Here is a 17,807-nt window from a genome sequence, read left to right on the forward strand (position 1 = left end):
TGTAGACTTGTAGTCCTCTCTCTGTTACCAAATCCTCAGGTATTACTCCTCAATGTGCTCTGATATATGATTTGGTCAGATACTAAAGGGTCTCTGCTAGAAAGTTGTTTGAGTTATAGACTGGAATAAACCAAACTGATTGGTTCCAATACAAGTATACAAGAAGTAAACAAAACTAATTTTTAAAAACCAAAATGTATCTTAACTGTTGAACGTGATTACAATGCTATTCAGTAGTGCTGATTCAAGCACGTAACCCGTCTTTCTCCCTCAATTTCGCGCTCTCTGTTTTGTCCTGAATAAGCTTGAGAAATTTTGTGATGATGAAGGTCTACCAAAAAGTCAGGTCATTCTCCAAAACCATCCTCTAAAAAATGTGTTCCTCTCTGTGCGGTGTACCGCCATACTGAAAATAAATTGGTCATATCACTGACCCCCTTAGAGAATTATTGGCCTGAAGTAACTGGTGAAGGCAACAGGATCAAGGAAACATCGTGACATATTAGATCTTCAACTACACAAGGTGCACTTATTTGAACAATAGTCTTATTATATGATTTTTCATCTTCTCCTAGATGATTTTGATCTATTTCCAAGATGATTGTGTGTTTCACATGAAAATTTATGTCAATTAATTTGGTAAGACTTGAAGCTATAAACCATATTCGTCATCTAGAGACCATTCATAGCTGTCTTAACTTTGCCAAGCTTTATTAGCCTTGTTCCTTTTAGTCTGGCTCATACTTTTGCTGGGGAAAAAAACATGGCTTTTAGTTGAATTGTCTTTTTAGAACAGATCTTAATGGGTTTTTTTGGGTCAAAGCCTAAGATGACTTTAAGTTGAAGAAGTAGGAGTAAAATCTAATGAAAGCTAGTGAGCATCTAGTCCAAGATATAAGCTATAGTGTTTAATTTTTGTTTGACCCGTTATTACCGTTTGTAAGTGTACCACCACATGCAGCATTTCATAGTTTCATTGAGTTGAACTTGGGTCACCTTTTGTTTTTTGCTCAACTTGGTTAAATCATGTTAAAATATTGTTTCAAATGAAGCTTTAGTGTTAATTTATCTAATACTGTAACATTAGTAGAGTCCAGCTTGTAAAGGAAAAAAAACGGCGACTGCATCTGATGCTAATGTTCCCTTGGATAAACAAACATTACTTTAAACTTTTAGATTACTAATACATAAACATCTTTCATTTGTTCCTTTTTTTTTGTTCAGCTTGTGAGGTTATGATGAATATGCACCGTTTTGAGTTGAGAGAAAATCTGCAAATCAGATCCAGACTCTCTTATTCATCATCAGAAATGACTCGTGGATTGTTTCAGATCGTGATGATGATCTCTTCTTTTTGTCTAATTAAACTATCAAGTCAGCAAGAGACAAGGTTTGTCTATGAAACTTTTCGTGGCCAAGACAATCTTTATCTTGATGGATCTGCGACACTACTTCCCAATGGAATATTGCAGCTTACAAATGCTTTACATCATCAAATTGGTCATGTTTTCTACAAGGATTCAATTGGTCTCAGTTCCTCTAAACCACTCTCCTTCTCAACACACTTCGTTTGCGCTCTGGTGCCTCAGCCAGGAGTTGAAGGTGGTCATGGCATGGCCTTTGTAGTATCTCCTTCTATGGATTTCTCGCATGGAGAACCAGCTAGATACTTGGGGATTTTCAACGTATCAAAAAATGGATCTCCTTCTTCTCATGTGCTTGCTGTTGAGCTTGACACTATTTGGAATCCAGATTTTGAAGATATTGACCACAATCATGTGGGGATTGATGTGAACATTCCTCTGTCGGTTGGAACAGCTTCAGCATCTTACTATTCCGACATAAAGCGGCGGAACGAAAGCATAAACCTTTTGAGTGGAAAACCAATACAGGTTTGGGTTGATTATGATGGCACTATGCTCAATGTTTCGATGGCTCCTTGTGAAGCCCTGAAGCCAAGTCGGCCTCTTTTGTCTCAACACATCAATCTTTCAGATATTTTCCCCAACAGAAGACTTTTTGTTGGGTTCTCTGCAGCAACAGGGACAGCTATCAGTTATCAGTATATTCTTTCTTGGAGTTTTAGCACAAGCAGAGGATCACTGCAGCGACTTGACATCTCAAGACTCCCTGAAGTTCCTCATCCTAGAGCTGAACATAAGAACTTAACTCCACTGTTTATTGTCCTGCTTTGTTTTCTTGCTATCATTGGCTTGTCTACCCTTTTTGGAATCTATTGTTTTAAGAAGTGCAAGTATGCAGAAGTAACCGAGGCATGGGAAAAGGAATTTGGTGCACATCGATTCTCTTACAAATACTTGTACAAAGCAACAAAAGGGTTTAACAAGGATGGATTTCTTGGTAAAGGAGGTTTTGGAGAAGTCTACAGAGGAAATCTCTTTTTAAGCAGAGAAATAGCTGTGAAGAGAATGACACATAACGGTGATCAAGGTGTGAAGCAATTTGTGGCAGAAGTGGTGAGCATGAGATGTCTGAAACACAGGAATCTTGTTCCACTTCTTGGATATTGCAGGAGAAAGCATGAGTTTCTTCTTGTCTCCGATTACATGACCAATGGTAGTCTGGACGAGCATTTGTTTGATGACCAGAAACCGGTACTTTCTTGGCCACAAAGACTGGTGATTATTAAGGGTATTGCATCTGCTCTCTGTTACCTTCATACAGGTGCTGACCAAGTTGTTCTGCACCGAGATATCAAAGCTTCAAACATTATGTTGGATGCTGATTTCAACGGAAGGTTAGGGGATTTTGGCATGGCCAGCTTTCATGACCATGGAGGCATCTCAGACTCAACATGCGCCGTTGGGACTATCGGGTACATGGCTCCAGAGGTACTTTATATGGGAGCTTCAACTAGAACGGATGTGTATGCCTTTGGTGTATTCATGGTTGAAGTAACATGTGGGAGGAGACCTGTGGAACCACAGCTGCAACTTGAGAAACGAATTCTGATCGAATGGGTTTGTGAGTGCTGGAAAAGGGATTCTTTGCTTGATGCTATCGACCCCCGGTTATCGCGTGGAACATTCGTATCCGAGGAAGTCGAGATGGTTATGAAACTCGGTTTGCTCTGCTCAAATACTGTGCCAGAATCCAGACCTACAATGGAACAAGTTGTCCTATACTTAAACAAGAACCTACCTTTGCCAGATTTCTCACCATATACTGTGGGGATTAGCAATCATTCTTCGGTTCTGATTGATGTAGCCTCCCTTGTAGCTTCAAGGAACTGGTCACCTGCTTCCTCAGCCAATAACTCACCTTAATACAGATCAGCCATGGGGAAACACACTGGATACTAAGAACTCTGATCACCCCAATGTACACAGTAGAAAAAGCAGTTATATTATTAGCTCTCAAGATTGTTTTATCTGTCTCACTTATCCCAATCAATGAATTTTTCTGTTGAAAATGTTGTAAATGAATTCTCCCAACCAATAAAAGAAACTAACTCTTATCAATTTCTCAGAAAATTAGTACTGTAATCATCCATAACTGTATCTTCTTGTTTTGCTGAAGATTTTTGAACGTATGTTTAATGGTCCAACCTCTTAGTTATGGTTTGTTCTGATGAAACCATCTTCATTTCATGAGTCATCTCTTCCTTTCGTCCTTCGTTGACTTCAAAATGCTTTGATGATGAAACTTATTTAAACATGTGGATAATTGTATATAATATTCTTCCTACCAAAAAAAAATAAAAATTCAACTGTTTTCGTCAATGTGAATGATGTACACTATTATCATATAAAGCAACTTAAATGTGACTAATACACATGGTTATAAAATACAAAGAAGATAATATAGTTTTCTTACTCTGTCAACATCCAAAACAATAGTATTTTGAGGCGCTATTATGACAACTACGTTGGGTTGTATTTTAAAATTAGACATGCACTTTAACATGGAGATAAATTTGGCTTCATTCTCCAAGCCATGTGTGTATTATGCCATCTGAGTTAGACATTTTTAGAACCAGACAAGAGACCATATTATTATTGTATGAACAACAGCACAGAAATACAGGTTTGGGGTTACTGTCACGGATACATTTAAAAGTACTGTATTTTCATTTTTGTGTATTCAACTCAGGAGATGCCTATAGGAAATATACTTTCTGAAGAGAATTGACTTTGTAATATAGAAACTTTGGTTTGAAAAGTTTCACCTATATTTGTATATTGAAACCCATAAACGAAACCAGACCTCTCTGTTTCATAAGCAATGGCTACTGAAAAATTACATCTGATCTTACTGATCTTCTTTAATCATCTGATTTGCTTATATAGTCAACAAGGAGAAGCTGGGTTCTTCTACAATGGTTTTGGCCAAGCTCAAGCTGATCTTCATCTAGATGGAGCTGCGAGAATCCTCTCCCCAGATGGATTGTTGCAGCTGACAAATGCCTCTACACAGCAAATGGGCCATGCTTTCTTCAAGAAACCATTCAAGTTTGATTCATCTGAGAATAAACTCTCTTTCTCGACTCATTTTGTGTGCGCGCTTGTGCCTAAACCAGGAGCTGATGGTGGCCATGGAATTGCATTTGTTGTATCTTCTACCATAGATTTCACACAAGCAGATCCAACTCAGTACTTGGGACTTTTCAACATCTCAACAAACGGATCTCCTTCTTCTCAGCTTCTAGCTATTGAGCTTGATACAGTTGAGAGCGCAGAGTTTGATGATATCGACAAGAATCATGTCGGTATAGACATCAACAGCATGAATTCTGTAGAGTCTGCTTCAGCTTCTTACTTTTCAAACGCCGAAGGGAAGAATCATAGCATCAAGCTCTTAAGTGGATACCCTTTACAAGTCTGGGTTGATTATGAGGGATCTTTACTCAATGTCACAGTGGCTCCTCTAAGAATCCAGAAACCAAACCATCCTCTTTTGTCAAGATCCATCAACCTTACTGAAATCTTCCCGGGCCAAAGACTGTTTTTCGGATTTTCTGCCGCAACAGGGTCATTAGTCAGTTACCAATATATATTAGGATGGAGTTTCAGCAGAAGCAGAATGTTGTTGCAGGGACTGGACTTCTCAAAAATTCCTCAGATTCCTCATCCAAGAGCTAGGAAGGAGGAAGCATCTCCGCTGCTTATCACTCTACTCTTGTTACTAGTACTCATAATGTTGGCTGTTCTTGGAGGAATTTACTTATACAGGAAAAAGAAGTATGCAGAAATCAGAGAAGCATGGGAAAAAGAATACGGTCCACACCGGTTTTCTTATAAATCTCTATACAAAGCAACAAAAGGGTTTGACAATGACGGTCGTTTAGGTAAAGGCGGTTTTGGAGAAGTCAACAGAGGAACTCTGCCTCACGTTGGAGATATAGCGGTAAAAAGAGTGTGCCACGATGCGAAGCAAGGCATGAAACAGTTTGTTGCTGAAGTAGTGACTATGGGAAGTTTAAAGCACCGGAACTTGGTTCCTCTTCTCGGGTATTGCAGGAGGAAGGGAGAGCTTCTACTAGTCTCTGAGTATATGTCTAATGGCAGTCTTGATCAATACTTGTTTCAAAGAAAAACTCCGGCTCTTTCATGGCCGCAAAGGCTAGTCATTTTGAAAGATATAGCCTCTGCTCTAAATTACCTACATACAGGAGCTAATCAAGTCGTGTTACACCGAGATATAAAAGCTTCTAATATCATGTTAGATTCTGATTTCAACGGAAGGTTGGGAGACTTTGGAATGGCGAGGTTTGAAGATTATGGAGATAGCTTACCGGCAACAGCAGCAGTAGGAACAATGGGTTACATGGCACCTGAGCTAACAACAATGGGAACTTCTACAAGAACCGATGTTTATGCATTTGGCGCTTTCATGCTTGAAGTAACTTGTGGAAGGAGACCATTAGATCCCAAGATTCCAGCTGAGACACGGCATTTGATCAAATGGGTTTGTGACTGCTGGAGGAGGGATTCTATAGTTGATGCTATCGACACAGGATTGGGAGGTGATTACTCAGAAGAAGAAACCGAAATGGTTCTGAAACTTGGATTGCTCTGCACAAACGTTGTTGCAGAATCCAGACCAACCATGGAACAAGTGATACAATACATAAACCAGAATCTCCCATTGCCAAGTTTCTCCCCAGATTCTCCAGGAATTGGAGTTCCTACTCCAGTTTTGCTGGAATCACTCTTCAATTCAAGGAGCTCATTAGCACCCTCGACCTCTCCTCCATCCCCCCATAACTCTATGTTTGTTACTCATACAATCACATACGGAGATGGAAGGTGAGAACCTAAGAACTATTTTGGTTCTTCAATATACTATGGTTTTAGACAAATGGGTCTTTGTATATTGGTTTAGTTACGTTCGCAATGTGTTTTAGAGGTTTGGATGTGAATCTGTAATTAAAAAAAACATAAGGTTTGTAGCAATCAAATTCATTAAACTACTGAAACGTACAATGAAAAACTCATAAAAACTTGTAAGCACTACAAGTATCAGACCAGCTGAAGTTTGGGAAAAAAACAAACAAACAAATAAAAAACAGAACATAGAACAGAGTCATAGTTTAAGAAGCAACAGGTGATCCATTAGTGAGAAGTTTGGTGTTATTTCTTCCTTGTTCAATCTCCTTGAGAAGTTCCAAAGGCGTTGCAGAAGATCCATCCTTTGGACTTCTAGGACCATCAGCACCAATCACAATCCTAATCTCGTACTCATCCACATCACCTTTCTTCAGAACCTGGAGAGACGAAAGAGGAGATGAACAAGTAGAAGTAGTTGTGGTGGTGGCGACATTCGTGTGATGAAGCTTTTTAGATTTTGGTAACTGAACAATCCACATGAGATTGTAACCTTCGGTCTTATGCAGCAATATTACAACACAAGTGACCAGAAGCTGGATAATCCAAGGCAAGGTTATGAGTAATGTTCCGGTAATGGAAAAGAATTTGATGTAACCAAATTTTTGTTTTTTGGTGTTGGAGAGACTGAACAAGAGGATTCCAGTGAGAGTGATCCAGAGTGAGTGAATGAGGATTGATGTAAGGGTGAAACCTGTTTTTTCCATTTTTTCTCTTTCGTTTTTGTTTCCTCAGAGAAAAATTCTAAACTTCGAAGTTAAAAGTTAAAACATTACGAAAATCAGAAAAGGCTGTTAGAGGATTTACAGTAGGTTGTTAGATATTCTGGTTGGGGTTTTAAATCAAATATTTTGGAAACAAAAATAAAATAAGTGTTAAATTGATAACACAAATAAAGAAAACTTACAATTTGCTGCTACTCCGAAGAACTTGGCTGCAACATTTCAAGAGTTGGTAATATTGCAGTAGCTTCACCGTCGAGAACAACAAGTTCTTTGTGGTTCTTGAAGCATTTAGTTGAGAATTTGACACTAACATGACGAAATGAGGATCAAGTTATGACAGCGGAACAGATCAACAGATGTTCTTTTTTTTTTTTTTTTATTCCAATGGGTTTAGATTAGCTTACATGTACTTATTTTTGGTTTCTCTTAAAGCTGTGGCTTGAACCAGTCCGAGAATTTCATCCCCTACGTAAACCGGTGACCGAAAATGCAGACTTTGAGATACATATACTGCTCCAGGCTGCAAAAAGGCCAAATTAGAGTTAGTCATGTTTCTGTAAAGTCAGGTATAAGGACAGGTCAAAGGTAAATATGACTGCAAATTAAAACTAGAGAACTTACGAAATGGGCAGAGATGATACGAGGAAACATGGAAGAAACAAGCATCCCGTGGACAAGGCGATTCTCGAATCCGGCTTTACGGGCAGATTCTGGATCGAAATGGAGAGGGTTGCAGTCATGGCTCACCTCAGCATAGGCCTTAACATCTTCACTTGAGAATACTCTTGTTTCTCTAAACACATCTCCCACTTTAACTAGTGTCTTTGAAGTAACTGACGAGAAACACCTTGAAACAAGAAGATGTGTAGGGAGAAACGTTCTCGTCAGCATTTGTTTCACCTGAAGAAGGGGGACTAATCAAACTGAAGATCTGCCAAAACAAACAAAAAAACCTTGAGTTATATTAATTTGCCTTTTTTATTATTCTCATTGAGTCATTTTGTCGAACAGCTTATAGACACACCGTTGAAAGTCAAAAGATTCAAACTTTGCCAATTTAATTGCCCAGTTGCTCACAGCGTATGATCAGATGGTTATCTTATCAAACACGCTCAAATATTTCAAGGTGAAGACGTTTGATCTGAGGGGAGCAGAGACAAGCGAGATGGGAAGAAAAGGCATATTTGCTAATGAATCAAAATTCATCTTGTAGGCTAATCAGTTGGGTCATAAATTAACACATAAGCAAGTTGCTTGATTTCTACGGAAGTATGACATAATTTCATGGGCTATTTTGCAATTTACCCTATAAAAGTTCATGAAAGTATGACATCACAGTACAGGTCAACATTCCAAGCATACAAGACAAATACAATCCACTCAAAATACACCACGTGGACCGATAACGTTTCCGTCTGTATCTCTCTCGCTTCCGTCTTCTACTCTTCTTCTTCTACTTCTCACTCACCATCTCTGAAGCTAAACTCACTGAAGCAGACACTAGCGTTGAGAAAAAGAACCAAACAAAAAAGTAAACAACGAGAGAGAGAGAAAAAAAGCTATGTCTGTGAGAACAATCCTATCATCATTAGTTCTTGTGATTCTCATCGCCGCATCGACGGCGGCGGAAATCGGATTCGATGAGTTAAACCCGATCCGGATGGTCTCCGACGGTCTTCGGGAGGTAGAAGAATCTGTTTCCCAGATTTTAGGCCAATCTCGTCACGTTCTCTCTTTTGCTCGCTTCACCCACCGGTAAGTCCTTATCCCTTTACACCACTTAGCCACTGAGGCCTTGGCCATTGACTTTGAGTCCATTGGTTTTGATAATCGTGTTTTTTTGGTGATGGATGAAGGTATGGGAAAAGGTATCAGAACGTCGAGGAGATGAAGCTTCGATTCTCTATTTTTAAGGAGAATCTTGATTTGATCAGATCCACTAACAACAAAGGCTTATCTTACAAACTCGCTGTTAATCGTAACTCTCTTTTTTTAATCTTTCTTCTCTTTAATTTGCTGTTTTATTCTTCTCGTATGAGCCTTTTTTATTACTAGAACAAAGTCAACAAGTTCTGGACTCTTTAACGAACTGACATATGTTTAAGAGCTTTGTAAAAGGAAACGTGGAAACTAACTTGTTCTGTCTTGGAATCTTCCAATTTAATATTTTAGCTTCTTTTTTTTTTCTTTTTCTTTTAGTTCACGTGATTCAAGATTGTTATTGGTCTTAGATATTTGCAGACTTTATGGGTATTTGAACTCTGTATGAGAGACTAGTTTGCGTGAATATTTAGCATCCTAGGTATTGTTCTGTTTTCTTATGATTTAGCTGTCCTGATTCAAGATTGTTCGTGTTTAGATAGACATTGCTAGTGGTTTGAGACTAAATATTCTGTGTCTCTTGAATCTACGCAGAATTTGCTGATTTGACCTGGCAAGAGTTTGAAAGGAACAAGCTTGGTGCTGCTCAGAACTGCTCTGCCACTTTAAAGGGCAGCCACAAACTCACAGAAGCAGCTCTTCCGGAAACGGTGAGTGCATGACACAATCTTTCTACACTAAACCATCTATTTCCTGTTTTTAGCTTTAAAGATATGTGTTTAGCTGCTGCAGAACCTCTTTTTTGGTTCTGATTCCTCAAGTTGTGTAAGTGCAGAAAGACTGGAGAGAAGATGGTATTGTTAGCCCGGTCAAAGACCAAGGAGGTTGTGGATCTTGCTGGACATTCAGGTAAAACCAATGATTAGGATACTAATATCTCCTGAGTTTTTGGTGGGATCCCGTGATGTATAATTAAAAGGTCAAGATTGAATGTCATATAATCGATATTTGTACTGCAGCACAACTGGAGCTCTTGAGGCAGCTTATCATCAGGCATTTGGGAAAGGAATATCTCTCTCTGAGCAACAGCTTGTAGATTGTGCTGGAGCTTTCAATAATTATGGCTGCAATGGTGGTCTTCCTTCTCAAGCCTTTGAATACATTAAATCCAACGGTGGCCTCGACACAGAGGAAGCTTATCCTTACACCGGGAAAGATGGAACCTGCAAATTTTCAGCAGAAAACATCGGTGTACAAGTCCTCAATTCAGTCAACATTACTCTGGTAAGCATCTTTTATGGATTTTGTATTTCACTTGCTTGAAAATATATATTCTATAATCTGTAATGATGATTAAAACAACAACAACAGGGGGCTGAAGAGGAACTGAAGCATGCGGTTGGATTGATACGGCCAGTAAGCATAGCATTCGAGGTTGTGAACTCCTTCCGACTGTACAAGAGTGGAGTTTACACTAGTAGTGACTGTGGAAGTACTCCAATGGTAAGACTTTCTTCTTTAAACTGCTACAAAGACTTTCATGTGTTTCATATAAAATCATCTTAGGCACTTAGCTTAGTGTTCAATTCGGTTTTTCATAATGTGGCAATAGGATGTGAACCACGCGGTTTTGGCCGTTGGTTATGGAGTTGAAGACGGTGTACCATATTGGCTTATAAAGAACTCGTGGGGAGCGGATTGGGGTGACAAAGGGTACTTCAAGATGGAGATGGGGAAGAACATGTGCGGTAAGTTCTTCAACCATCATGAAACCATAACATCATTATCATATGCGATACTCAGATCTTTACATTTGCTCTCTCTCAGTCCGTTGTTAATTCGTTATTGAACTGCAGGTATTGCTACATGTGCATCGTACCCCGTTGTGGCTTGAGATTGATCAGCGAATGTGGTTTGGTCGATTATTAAACTACGAAATGGTGGCATATTTATTGGCTTAATAGGTTACTCTAAAGTTGGGACTTGGGAGTGCATATTGTTTATGCTTGTAACATAAGGGTCTGTTCATATGTACAAAACAATGCAAAAACCATAGACGATAAATTTTATAATACATGCATGTTGAATTCAGAACATATATTGATTAAGACCAAAGTCGCTTTGTTCTTGTTCCTAACGATAATTTTGAATATATACCTACAGCTTGCAAGTTATGGTCTTTGAGAAACACCAATACGTACTTAATTGCTTTTGGTGATCAGTAGTGGTCACATGGATAATGGATCTTCTCATCATAGAATGCTTAGTTAGTTTTGAAGAAATCTCTAGACCAGTTGAACTAACAACACGCCAAACTGCTAATAAAGTTACAAAGTTAAGCAAATCTTCCACACAAACTTTGTCTAGTATATGGACATCAATTCACAAAAAGCATAATAGCACTAAGATAATTGATATGGTTCTCTCATTCTCTGGTTCACCATTCCCAAACCCAATGGTTGGTTTTTTTTTACTTACAATTAATCTTTCTAGTTTCGACCAATTGGTTTTGAAACTTTGAATATTTTTTACATGGCCACGAAAGAAGAGAAGACCACACGTTGCTTCCGCTTAAAAACATGGCCGAGTCACCCTCCGAGTCAACCTCCGCGAGTGCTACTATTTCAAGCCCTCAAACTCAGCATGACTTCCCCGAGATCCCAATCGAGATCGTTAGTGAAGAAGAAATGGCTATCCTCGATGCAGCTCTTGCAGCCACCCGCTCCATCCTCCCTTCTGCGCTCCGTTCGGCTTCCCCGTCGCGGGTGATCGCCGGCGGAAGCCCAAAGAACATCCGTTCGATTACTCTCTTCTCCAAGAGGAAATTCTCGGCGGCTTGTTCGGATATCGAAGAGTCTTATTTGCATCGATTTAGGAGAAATCAAGCTTTAGGTGTCACGGATCTCACCAGCACTGTACGTTTATCTTACGATTAAATGGAGATATAATTCATTGGAAGAAGATCTTTGAAAACGGTATTGAACTCTTATTTGTTTTAGGAATGGTGTGAGAAACAAATGGAGAATGTTCTCTGTTTTGGCAGGAGAAAGGTTAATAAAGCCATGAAAGCTGGTCAGGCTCGTCATTTGCAGCTTGAAGAAGAGGTACACTATTCTATATGATAGATCTTTAGGCTTATTCATGTCTGGCTCATTGCTTCTAACTCATCTACTACTTACAATGAATACTAACTTACACATCTCTTGATTTGGTATTCTTGTTTATCCAAGTGAAAGTGATTAACTTTACTGTTAAGAGCTCTACATCTTTTCTTATGAAGAATTTGATGAAAGATCTAGCTTTTGTTCTGTTTATAAATGGCTAGGTAGTTAAAAAGGTGAGAGTAAGAGTTGAATCAAATGAAGATAAGTGGGCATTGAAGCTGTTGAATTCCATCGCGGGTGTTAATCAGTTCTTGTTTGAAGGACGAACTCGTGAATTGCTACTGTGAGTTCCTACTACACCTCTATTTTTCCATTCTAGTTTATGTCCTTCCATAATATTTTCATAGCTTTTACCTTTTGCTAACAAGATAATCTTGTTAGTTGTATAAATCAAATGAAACTTTTAATTGTTTGCGTTTTGCTTATTATGGAGTTGGGTGTCATTGATTTTCATCTTCTTTTGATCCAAGTTTGTAACTTTGCGTATATCTAATTTGCTCACTGGATTTGTTTCAGTCTCATGATCGTTCTATTGTTACTTACACCTACTTTCTTGTGTACCCAGTTCTTGGTAATGTATTTATGACAATTGATTCAATCATGCTCTATATCATCAGCTTAGGTTTTGTTGGAGGTCAATGGATTGTGGGAATTATTGACGAGCTTAGAAAGGCGTATGCAGAAGAGTCTTCTGATAGCGGACCAATATTGATAGATACAAAGACTCGACTCCGTGATACACTCCCAGCTGAGCCACAAAGGAGGAATGGAAGGTAAGTGCTTGTAAGTGTTGAAGAAAACGTTCTCAACTTCAGTTTTCATAGGGAGTTTTATGCTAATTGTACTTAAATTAATAATATTTGATAGGCTTCAGCTAATGCTTTATAAGCTTCTATGGGACACGATTGTGAAAGAGGGGTTCCCGAAAGAATCCTTTTTCGACTACTTCTCTTTGAATCGCCATTGTGTCTTATCCCAGGATGTGCGAGATAACATTGCTAATGCAGGTATCAAAGCTCAGGTATGCTAATCTTTGACTCTACACAATACATCTTTCCCCAAGCCAAAGTTAACTGTGTTTATGAAGAGAGAATTACTCACTTCCAAATAAGTTTATTAATGTTTTTTGCTCGGTGCAGACACTTGAAGAGATAGTTATGTACTATGAAAATACTTTTAAGATGCTTCCGACAGCAAACGATCAATTACTACTAAAGTAAGTAGAATATGACTTGCTATTAATCTTACCAAACACATTGATATATCTCTGATGATCTGACTGTAGCTAAAATGGGAAACTTGACCCCAGGTACGAGTTTCAGAAGGACCAATCTATAATAGCTGAGATTAGATTCCACCATGATCATGAGTGGGTGATGAGCAAATATAGAGAAATCATTGAGTTCTGGAGAAATGAACGAGAATCTGAGTACACTCCTGAAGAAGAGCGCTGGAAATGTCGATATTGCCAATTCGCCAAGTCTTGCCCTGGAAACCCGAGCTTCGAATATTCTCCTCCGAGCTCGCCACCAAGAGAGGCTTCTCCTCCTTTAGCAAGCTAAAGAAAAGATGAAAGGTTGATTCTTTCAACCGAAAGCTACAAACGAATGTTTGTTTTGTCATTTGCATATTTTGCTTTCCTCTTTCTTTTTAGTCCTTGCATAGTGATTAATTGATTAAACCGTGATTCGGTTAGGCGTGCCAAAATTGATTTGTACTGGGATGCCGCAATTTGATTATGCCGTATTGTGTATACGTTCTGTATATATTAATTTAATTCGTCAAATAGAAAAATGTTTGTTGTATTATCACAGTTTTTGAAAATTGAAAGATGTAACATGTACAAAACACGTCTCTTTTGCAAACTTATCTGAATGAGAGGATTAGTGGTCAATGCACTATTATAGTCGGATTGTTTACTATTAAATATCCAGCCTAGCTCTATTATAGTGGTCAATGCACTATTATAGTCGGATGTTCTCTATTAAATGTAACATAAGTTTCAAGAAATACGATTTTGCATCTTACTGGTTTCTCCGTTATTTTTTTCAAATTTTATCATTTATAGTATGAGCGAGCTATTAATTTTAGTATTAACCTTATACAGTAACAAAATCCAGTCAAATATTTTATATTTAATTCCTTAATCAGAATAGATTTGTTTCCGTAAACGAATATTATCAAATGCAGTGTTAATTTCTATTGAGATATGGTACTGCATGTTGTGTATAAAACTACAGAGGGTCGTTATATTATTCCAAGGGAAACAAAACTAGAGTTAAAAATGTCTCCTACCAGTATTAGAATGGCTCTTGTGGTGGTGAATCTTTTACATCTTCTTCTGTTCTCAGTAGCTCTTGTTCGTTCGGATCGAAGTACAATGCCTCTCAGATCTTTCAAGGTCAGTTTCCCCAACAAAAACTTGAGTCCCACGCTCCCTCCTATTGTTGTGATCTATTTAATTGATTCCACATCATCTTTTACTATCTTAGACCAAGTTCAACATATTTTCGCTTATTTTTGTTTATAAAATAAAACTAATCTCATGTCTTCTTTTTTTTTTTAACCGTAGATAAGTGGAAATGTAACATACGATTGCATAGATATTGATAAGCAACCAGGACTTGATCATCCCTTGCTAAAAAATCACAAAATCCAGGTGCATAGTTTCAGAAATTAGCCTCCTAATACATACATATATGTTTTTTTATATATAAATAAAACGTGATTATGAATTTAACTATACATTTTTTCTTTCGAGAAGATGAAACCATCAGTTTCAATACATGAAATAAAGAATCAAACTCAGATCAACAAAACATATAAGGAGAAAATCAAATGTCCATATGGAACTGTTCCTATAGTGAGACGTACAAACGAATTCATCACCAACGCTCAACTCTTAGCCGATAAGTATTTCCATCCGCTATCACCGGATAGCTCTGGAACACATGTAAACCATTCTTTTTTGTTCTCATAATATATCAATGCCTTTGATCTAATAAATATCTCTATGTATATTACAAGTATCAATGTATAATGGCAGATTGCTGGAATAAAGCAACACGGTGGTCCATATCATGGTATATCAGCTAGGTTTAATGCATATAAACTAGACATAGGAGAAGACCAAGCCTCGTATAGTCAAATGTATATAGGCAATGGATATTATGGTGAATTTAATTTCATCTCAGCTGGGTTGATGGTAGGTTTTACATTATTTTTTTCTTAATTTGTTTCATTCTCTGAGTAGTCTTACAGTTTTGCAAATCATTTCTTACAGACAAATCCAAGCATTTTTGGTGATAGTCGTCTTTGGTCATATGGATACTGGAAGGTGTGCTTGTGTACAATATATATTTGACAAAATTCTTAAACCAAAGAACATGTAACTTATGGAATATGATTTTGATAGGGTAAATATGCAAAAGGATGTTACAATACGGTATGTCCAGGATTTGTTCAAGTATCTAATGTGGTTCCCATAGTCAAACCCTTTGACCTTAAACCAGGGGAACAAGCAGCATTGGAGTGGTCCATCGCAAGGGTATTTCCTAATTTCTTTCACAATTTTTTCGTTTTTTTTTTCATAATATGGTTTTACAAACTATTCGTTTGTTTCATTTTCTTTAAAAATAACTTAATAAACAATTTTTATATTGAAAATTTATTTTAACAAATTTTTATACTGCACATTTATTTTAACAAATTATTTTTTTGTTCTTTTAATGTACACCAAAAGGATAAACAAACAGGAAATTGGTGGATTATTCAGACTGGAAAACCTAATGCATATATTGGTTATTGGCCAAAAGAGCTATTTCACCTTATGTATGATGGTGCAAGTATGGTTGGAGTTGGAGGTGTATCTCAGGCTTTAAAATCTGGTTTCAGCCCTCCAATGGGTAACGGCAAGTTCCCGAAAAGAGGTATTCTGACATCAGCATTGTTTTCAAATGTTGATGTCTTGAATTCTATGTATGAGAAGCGTAGAATCAATGTTGATGTACCTGTAGAAAAGTTGCTAGATAGTGTCAATTGTTATGGGATAAGAATTGGTAACAGAGTTAAATTTTGGACTACTCCACTCGGATACTTTTTCAATTATGGAGGTCCGGGAGGAACCTCTTGTGGAGTTTGATATATGCCAGTGTAATCTTTAAGCTTAATAAATCTTATCTTAATTAATAATATATGCTAATGTACTAATTAGCAATTAAAAAAAAGATATATATTTGCATTTTCCAGCATATGAAGCATAATTGAGAAACACACCTTGAACTAGTTTTTAGAGATCATATAATGCCAGTGGATAGATGAAAACCCAAACCAGAAATACAACAATCAAGAAAAATTGAGGAGCGTTATTAGCAAACACGCGTGAGATGAATAACCTAAAGACCTATATTGTCCAATCAATGTGGATATTATAGATATATTGTATTCAAGTCCTATCAACTACAGAGTTGGCATCTCAAAACCCAGTTAGGAGATGCATGCGCTCGTGGGTGCTTCCAAGATTTTACTATCGACAGCGCATTACACAAGATGATGTTGTAAAAACCATATGCCAAAGTTTATTACATTGTGGAATAGAATCAAGAACCAATTTCCTAAACTTGTTTAGGTCTTAAAAAACACAGCTAAATAAAGATTTATAAGATAAAGAAAAAAAAAAACGGATGATCCAGGTCATTCAAAAGCCCATGAATTCTCCCTACGAATTTGTTCTTTCTCCTCTGGTGTCAAATCATCATTGACCTTGAAGAATGAACGTAACTCATCTTCAGATTTATATGGGATCATGTCAGCGACTGTTTTGCAAGTGAGCTGACACAGGCTTTTGATGTTTAGGTCATACGCAGCCATGAGAAGATCGTAGAGTTTGGTCTGATCATTGAACTTCATGAACTCAGTGTCCCACTCCTTGAGTTCTTCTTCGTCGGAAGCACCATCGACATGTTTTGAGCAATACTCTATCACCAAGGCGAGGGTCATGCTCTTCACGTTTGGAAGCGGGACGACTACGTTGTCGGAGCGATCGTCTTTAACAAGATCTGCTATCTTCTGTGACTGAAGTGCGACCGCTTCTCTGACCTCAAAAGTTACGCCTTCGGTGCTCGTCAACGTAATCCTCTTTTGCGACATTGTGCAACAGATTAGGGATGGAGAGAATTAACGAGAGCGATTGAATAATAGTAATTTAGGTAAAGAAGTGATGATGATCAATTTAATTATATTTATAAGTCCTAATTTTGAGAGTCGGTTGATTGTTATTTTCCCTTTCAGAAAAGAACAAAAAGTTAATTACTTAATTCCAATAGAGTAAACCAAGCTAAACCGATTCTCAAATGGTTTAGAATTTTTAAAAATAATTTGTCATCTCAATTGTGGTTTGACTAAAACTTATTCTCGACATGTAAAAGTTGTATGCATGTACTAGAGAAGATTTGATTAAGCAAACTAAATATTTGTAGTGCAAAATTTGAAACCTAATTAGTAGTGTGGTAGGTTGTTTTTATATGTCAACACATGGCCACATAATGATGACATGCACGTACCTTTGATTCAACGTTTTGGAGCAAATTTATCTATAGTCATCTCTCATTAATCCTCCGTTAATAGTTCAAATATAATTAAATTTATTTTTAATAATAGCAAAAACCAACTTATTATAGATTTGTTTGAATTAAAAATGGTTACTGTATTATGATTCTACAAATTTTATTTTGTAATCCATATTTGTTTAT

At 37.5% G+C, this 17,807-nt stretch overlaps 8 protein-coding genes across 9 annotated transcripts; 5 read left to right on the forward strand and 3 right to left on the reverse strand.

Moving 5' to 3' along the window:
- Positions 1–77: 77 nt before the first annotated feature.
- LOC17874875 (putative L-type lectin-domain containing receptor kinase I.10) lies at positions 78–3,482 on the forward strand. The gene is given in 4 exon segments (XM_006280054.2): positions 78–346; positions 461–523; positions 1,225–3,283; positions 3,285–3,482. Coding segments are annotated over 2 exon segments (2,181 nt in total). The 5' UTR covers positions 78–346; positions 461–523; positions 1,225–1,235; the 3' UTR covers positions 3,418–3,482.
- A 763-nt stretch (positions 3,483–4,245) lies between these two features.
- LOC17874847 (putative L-type lectin-domain containing receptor kinase I.11) lies at positions 4,246–6,399 on the forward strand. Its single transcript, XM_023781934.1, has one exon. It carries the CDS (start codon positions 4,246–4,248, stop codon positions 6,271–6,273), a length of 2,028 nt encoding a protein of 675 aa, XP_023637702.1. The 3' UTR covers positions 6,274–6,399.
- A 25-nt stretch (positions 6,400–6,424) lies between these two features.
- Positions 6,425–7,235, reverse strand: LOC17876963. Its single transcript, XM_006282240.2, has one exon. The coding sequence runs from the start codon at positions 7,052–7,054 to the stop codon at positions 6,554–6,556; it is 501 nt and encodes a 166-aa protein (XP_006282302.1). The 5' UTR covers positions 7,055–7,235; the 3' UTR covers positions 6,425–6,553.
- LOC17875408 ((R)-specific enoyl-CoA hydratase) lies at positions 6,641–8,462 on the reverse strand. 2 transcript variants are annotated; one of them, XM_006282051.2, is made up of 5 exons: positions 8,097–8,462; positions 7,694–8,003; positions 7,477–7,592; positions 7,255–7,378; positions 6,641–6,727 (listed from the first exon to the last, which is right to left on the reverse strand). In XM_006282051.2, exons 2-4 carry the CDS (start codon positions 7,961–7,963, stop codon positions 7,264–7,266), a joined length of 501 nt encoding a protein of 166 aa, XP_006282113.1. In that variant the 5' UTR covers positions 7,964–8,003; positions 8,097–8,462; the 3' UTR covers positions 6,641–6,727; positions 7,255–7,263. The 2 variants fall into 2 exon arrangements, with proteins under 2 accessions (XP_006282113.1, XP_023637712.1); XM_023781944.1 differs by having other exon boundaries at positions 6,649–6,727; positions 7,248–7,378.
- A 78-nt stretch (positions 8,463–8,540) lies between these two features.
- LOC17876993 (thiol protease aleurain) lies at positions 8,541–11,019 on the forward strand. The gene is made up of 8 exons (XM_006280635.2): positions 8,541–8,827; positions 8,929–9,050; positions 9,488–9,603; positions 9,729–9,802; positions 9,913–10,177; positions 10,265–10,396; positions 10,506–10,641; positions 10,750–11,019. Exons 1-8 carry the CDS (start codon positions 8,634–8,636, stop codon positions 10,785–10,787), a joined length of 1,077 nt encoding a protein of 358 aa, XP_006280697.1. The 5' UTR covers positions 8,541–8,633; the 3' UTR covers positions 10,788–11,019.
- A 297-nt stretch (positions 11,020–11,316) lies between these two features.
- LOC17876634 (exonuclease V, chloroplastic) lies at positions 11,317–13,868 on the forward strand. The gene is made up of 7 exons (XM_023785559.1): positions 11,317–11,808; positions 11,893–11,997; positions 12,219–12,340; positions 12,675–12,830; positions 12,925–13,078; positions 13,197–13,273; positions 13,367–13,868. Exons 1-7 carry the CDS (start codon positions 11,473–11,475, stop codon positions 13,617–13,619), a joined length of 1,203 nt encoding a protein of 400 aa, XP_023641327.1. The 5' UTR covers positions 11,317–11,472; the 3' UTR covers positions 13,620–13,868.
- A 488-nt stretch (positions 13,869–14,356) lies between these two features.
- Positions 14,357–16,198, forward strand: LOC17876699. Its single transcript, XM_006282315.2, has 7 exons — positions 14,357–14,458; positions 14,630–14,716; positions 14,822–15,010; positions 15,104–15,262; positions 15,341–15,394; positions 15,473–15,604; positions 15,800–16,198. Exons 1-7 carry the CDS (start codon positions 14,363–14,365, stop codon positions 16,196–16,198), a joined length of 1,116 nt encoding a protein of 371 aa, XP_006282377.2. The 5' UTR covers positions 14,357–14,362.
- A 551-nt stretch (positions 16,199–16,749) lies between these two features.
- LOC17876351 (SKP1-like protein 1A) lies at positions 16,750–17,205 on the reverse strand. The gene has a single exon (XM_006281450.1). It carries the CDS (start codon positions 17,203–17,205, stop codon positions 16,750–16,752), a length of 456 nt encoding a protein of 151 aa, XP_006281512.1.
- Positions 17,206–17,807: the final 602 nt, after the last annotated feature.

This window comes from Capsella rubella, unplaced genomic scaffold (assembly GCF_000375325.1).
Source record: "Capsella rubella cultivar Monte Gargano unplaced genomic scaffold, Caprub1_0 scaffold_8, whole genome shotgun sequence".
Lineage (NCBI taxonomy): Eukaryota > Viridiplantae > Streptophyta > Magnoliopsida > Brassicales > Brassicaceae > Capsella > Capsella rubella.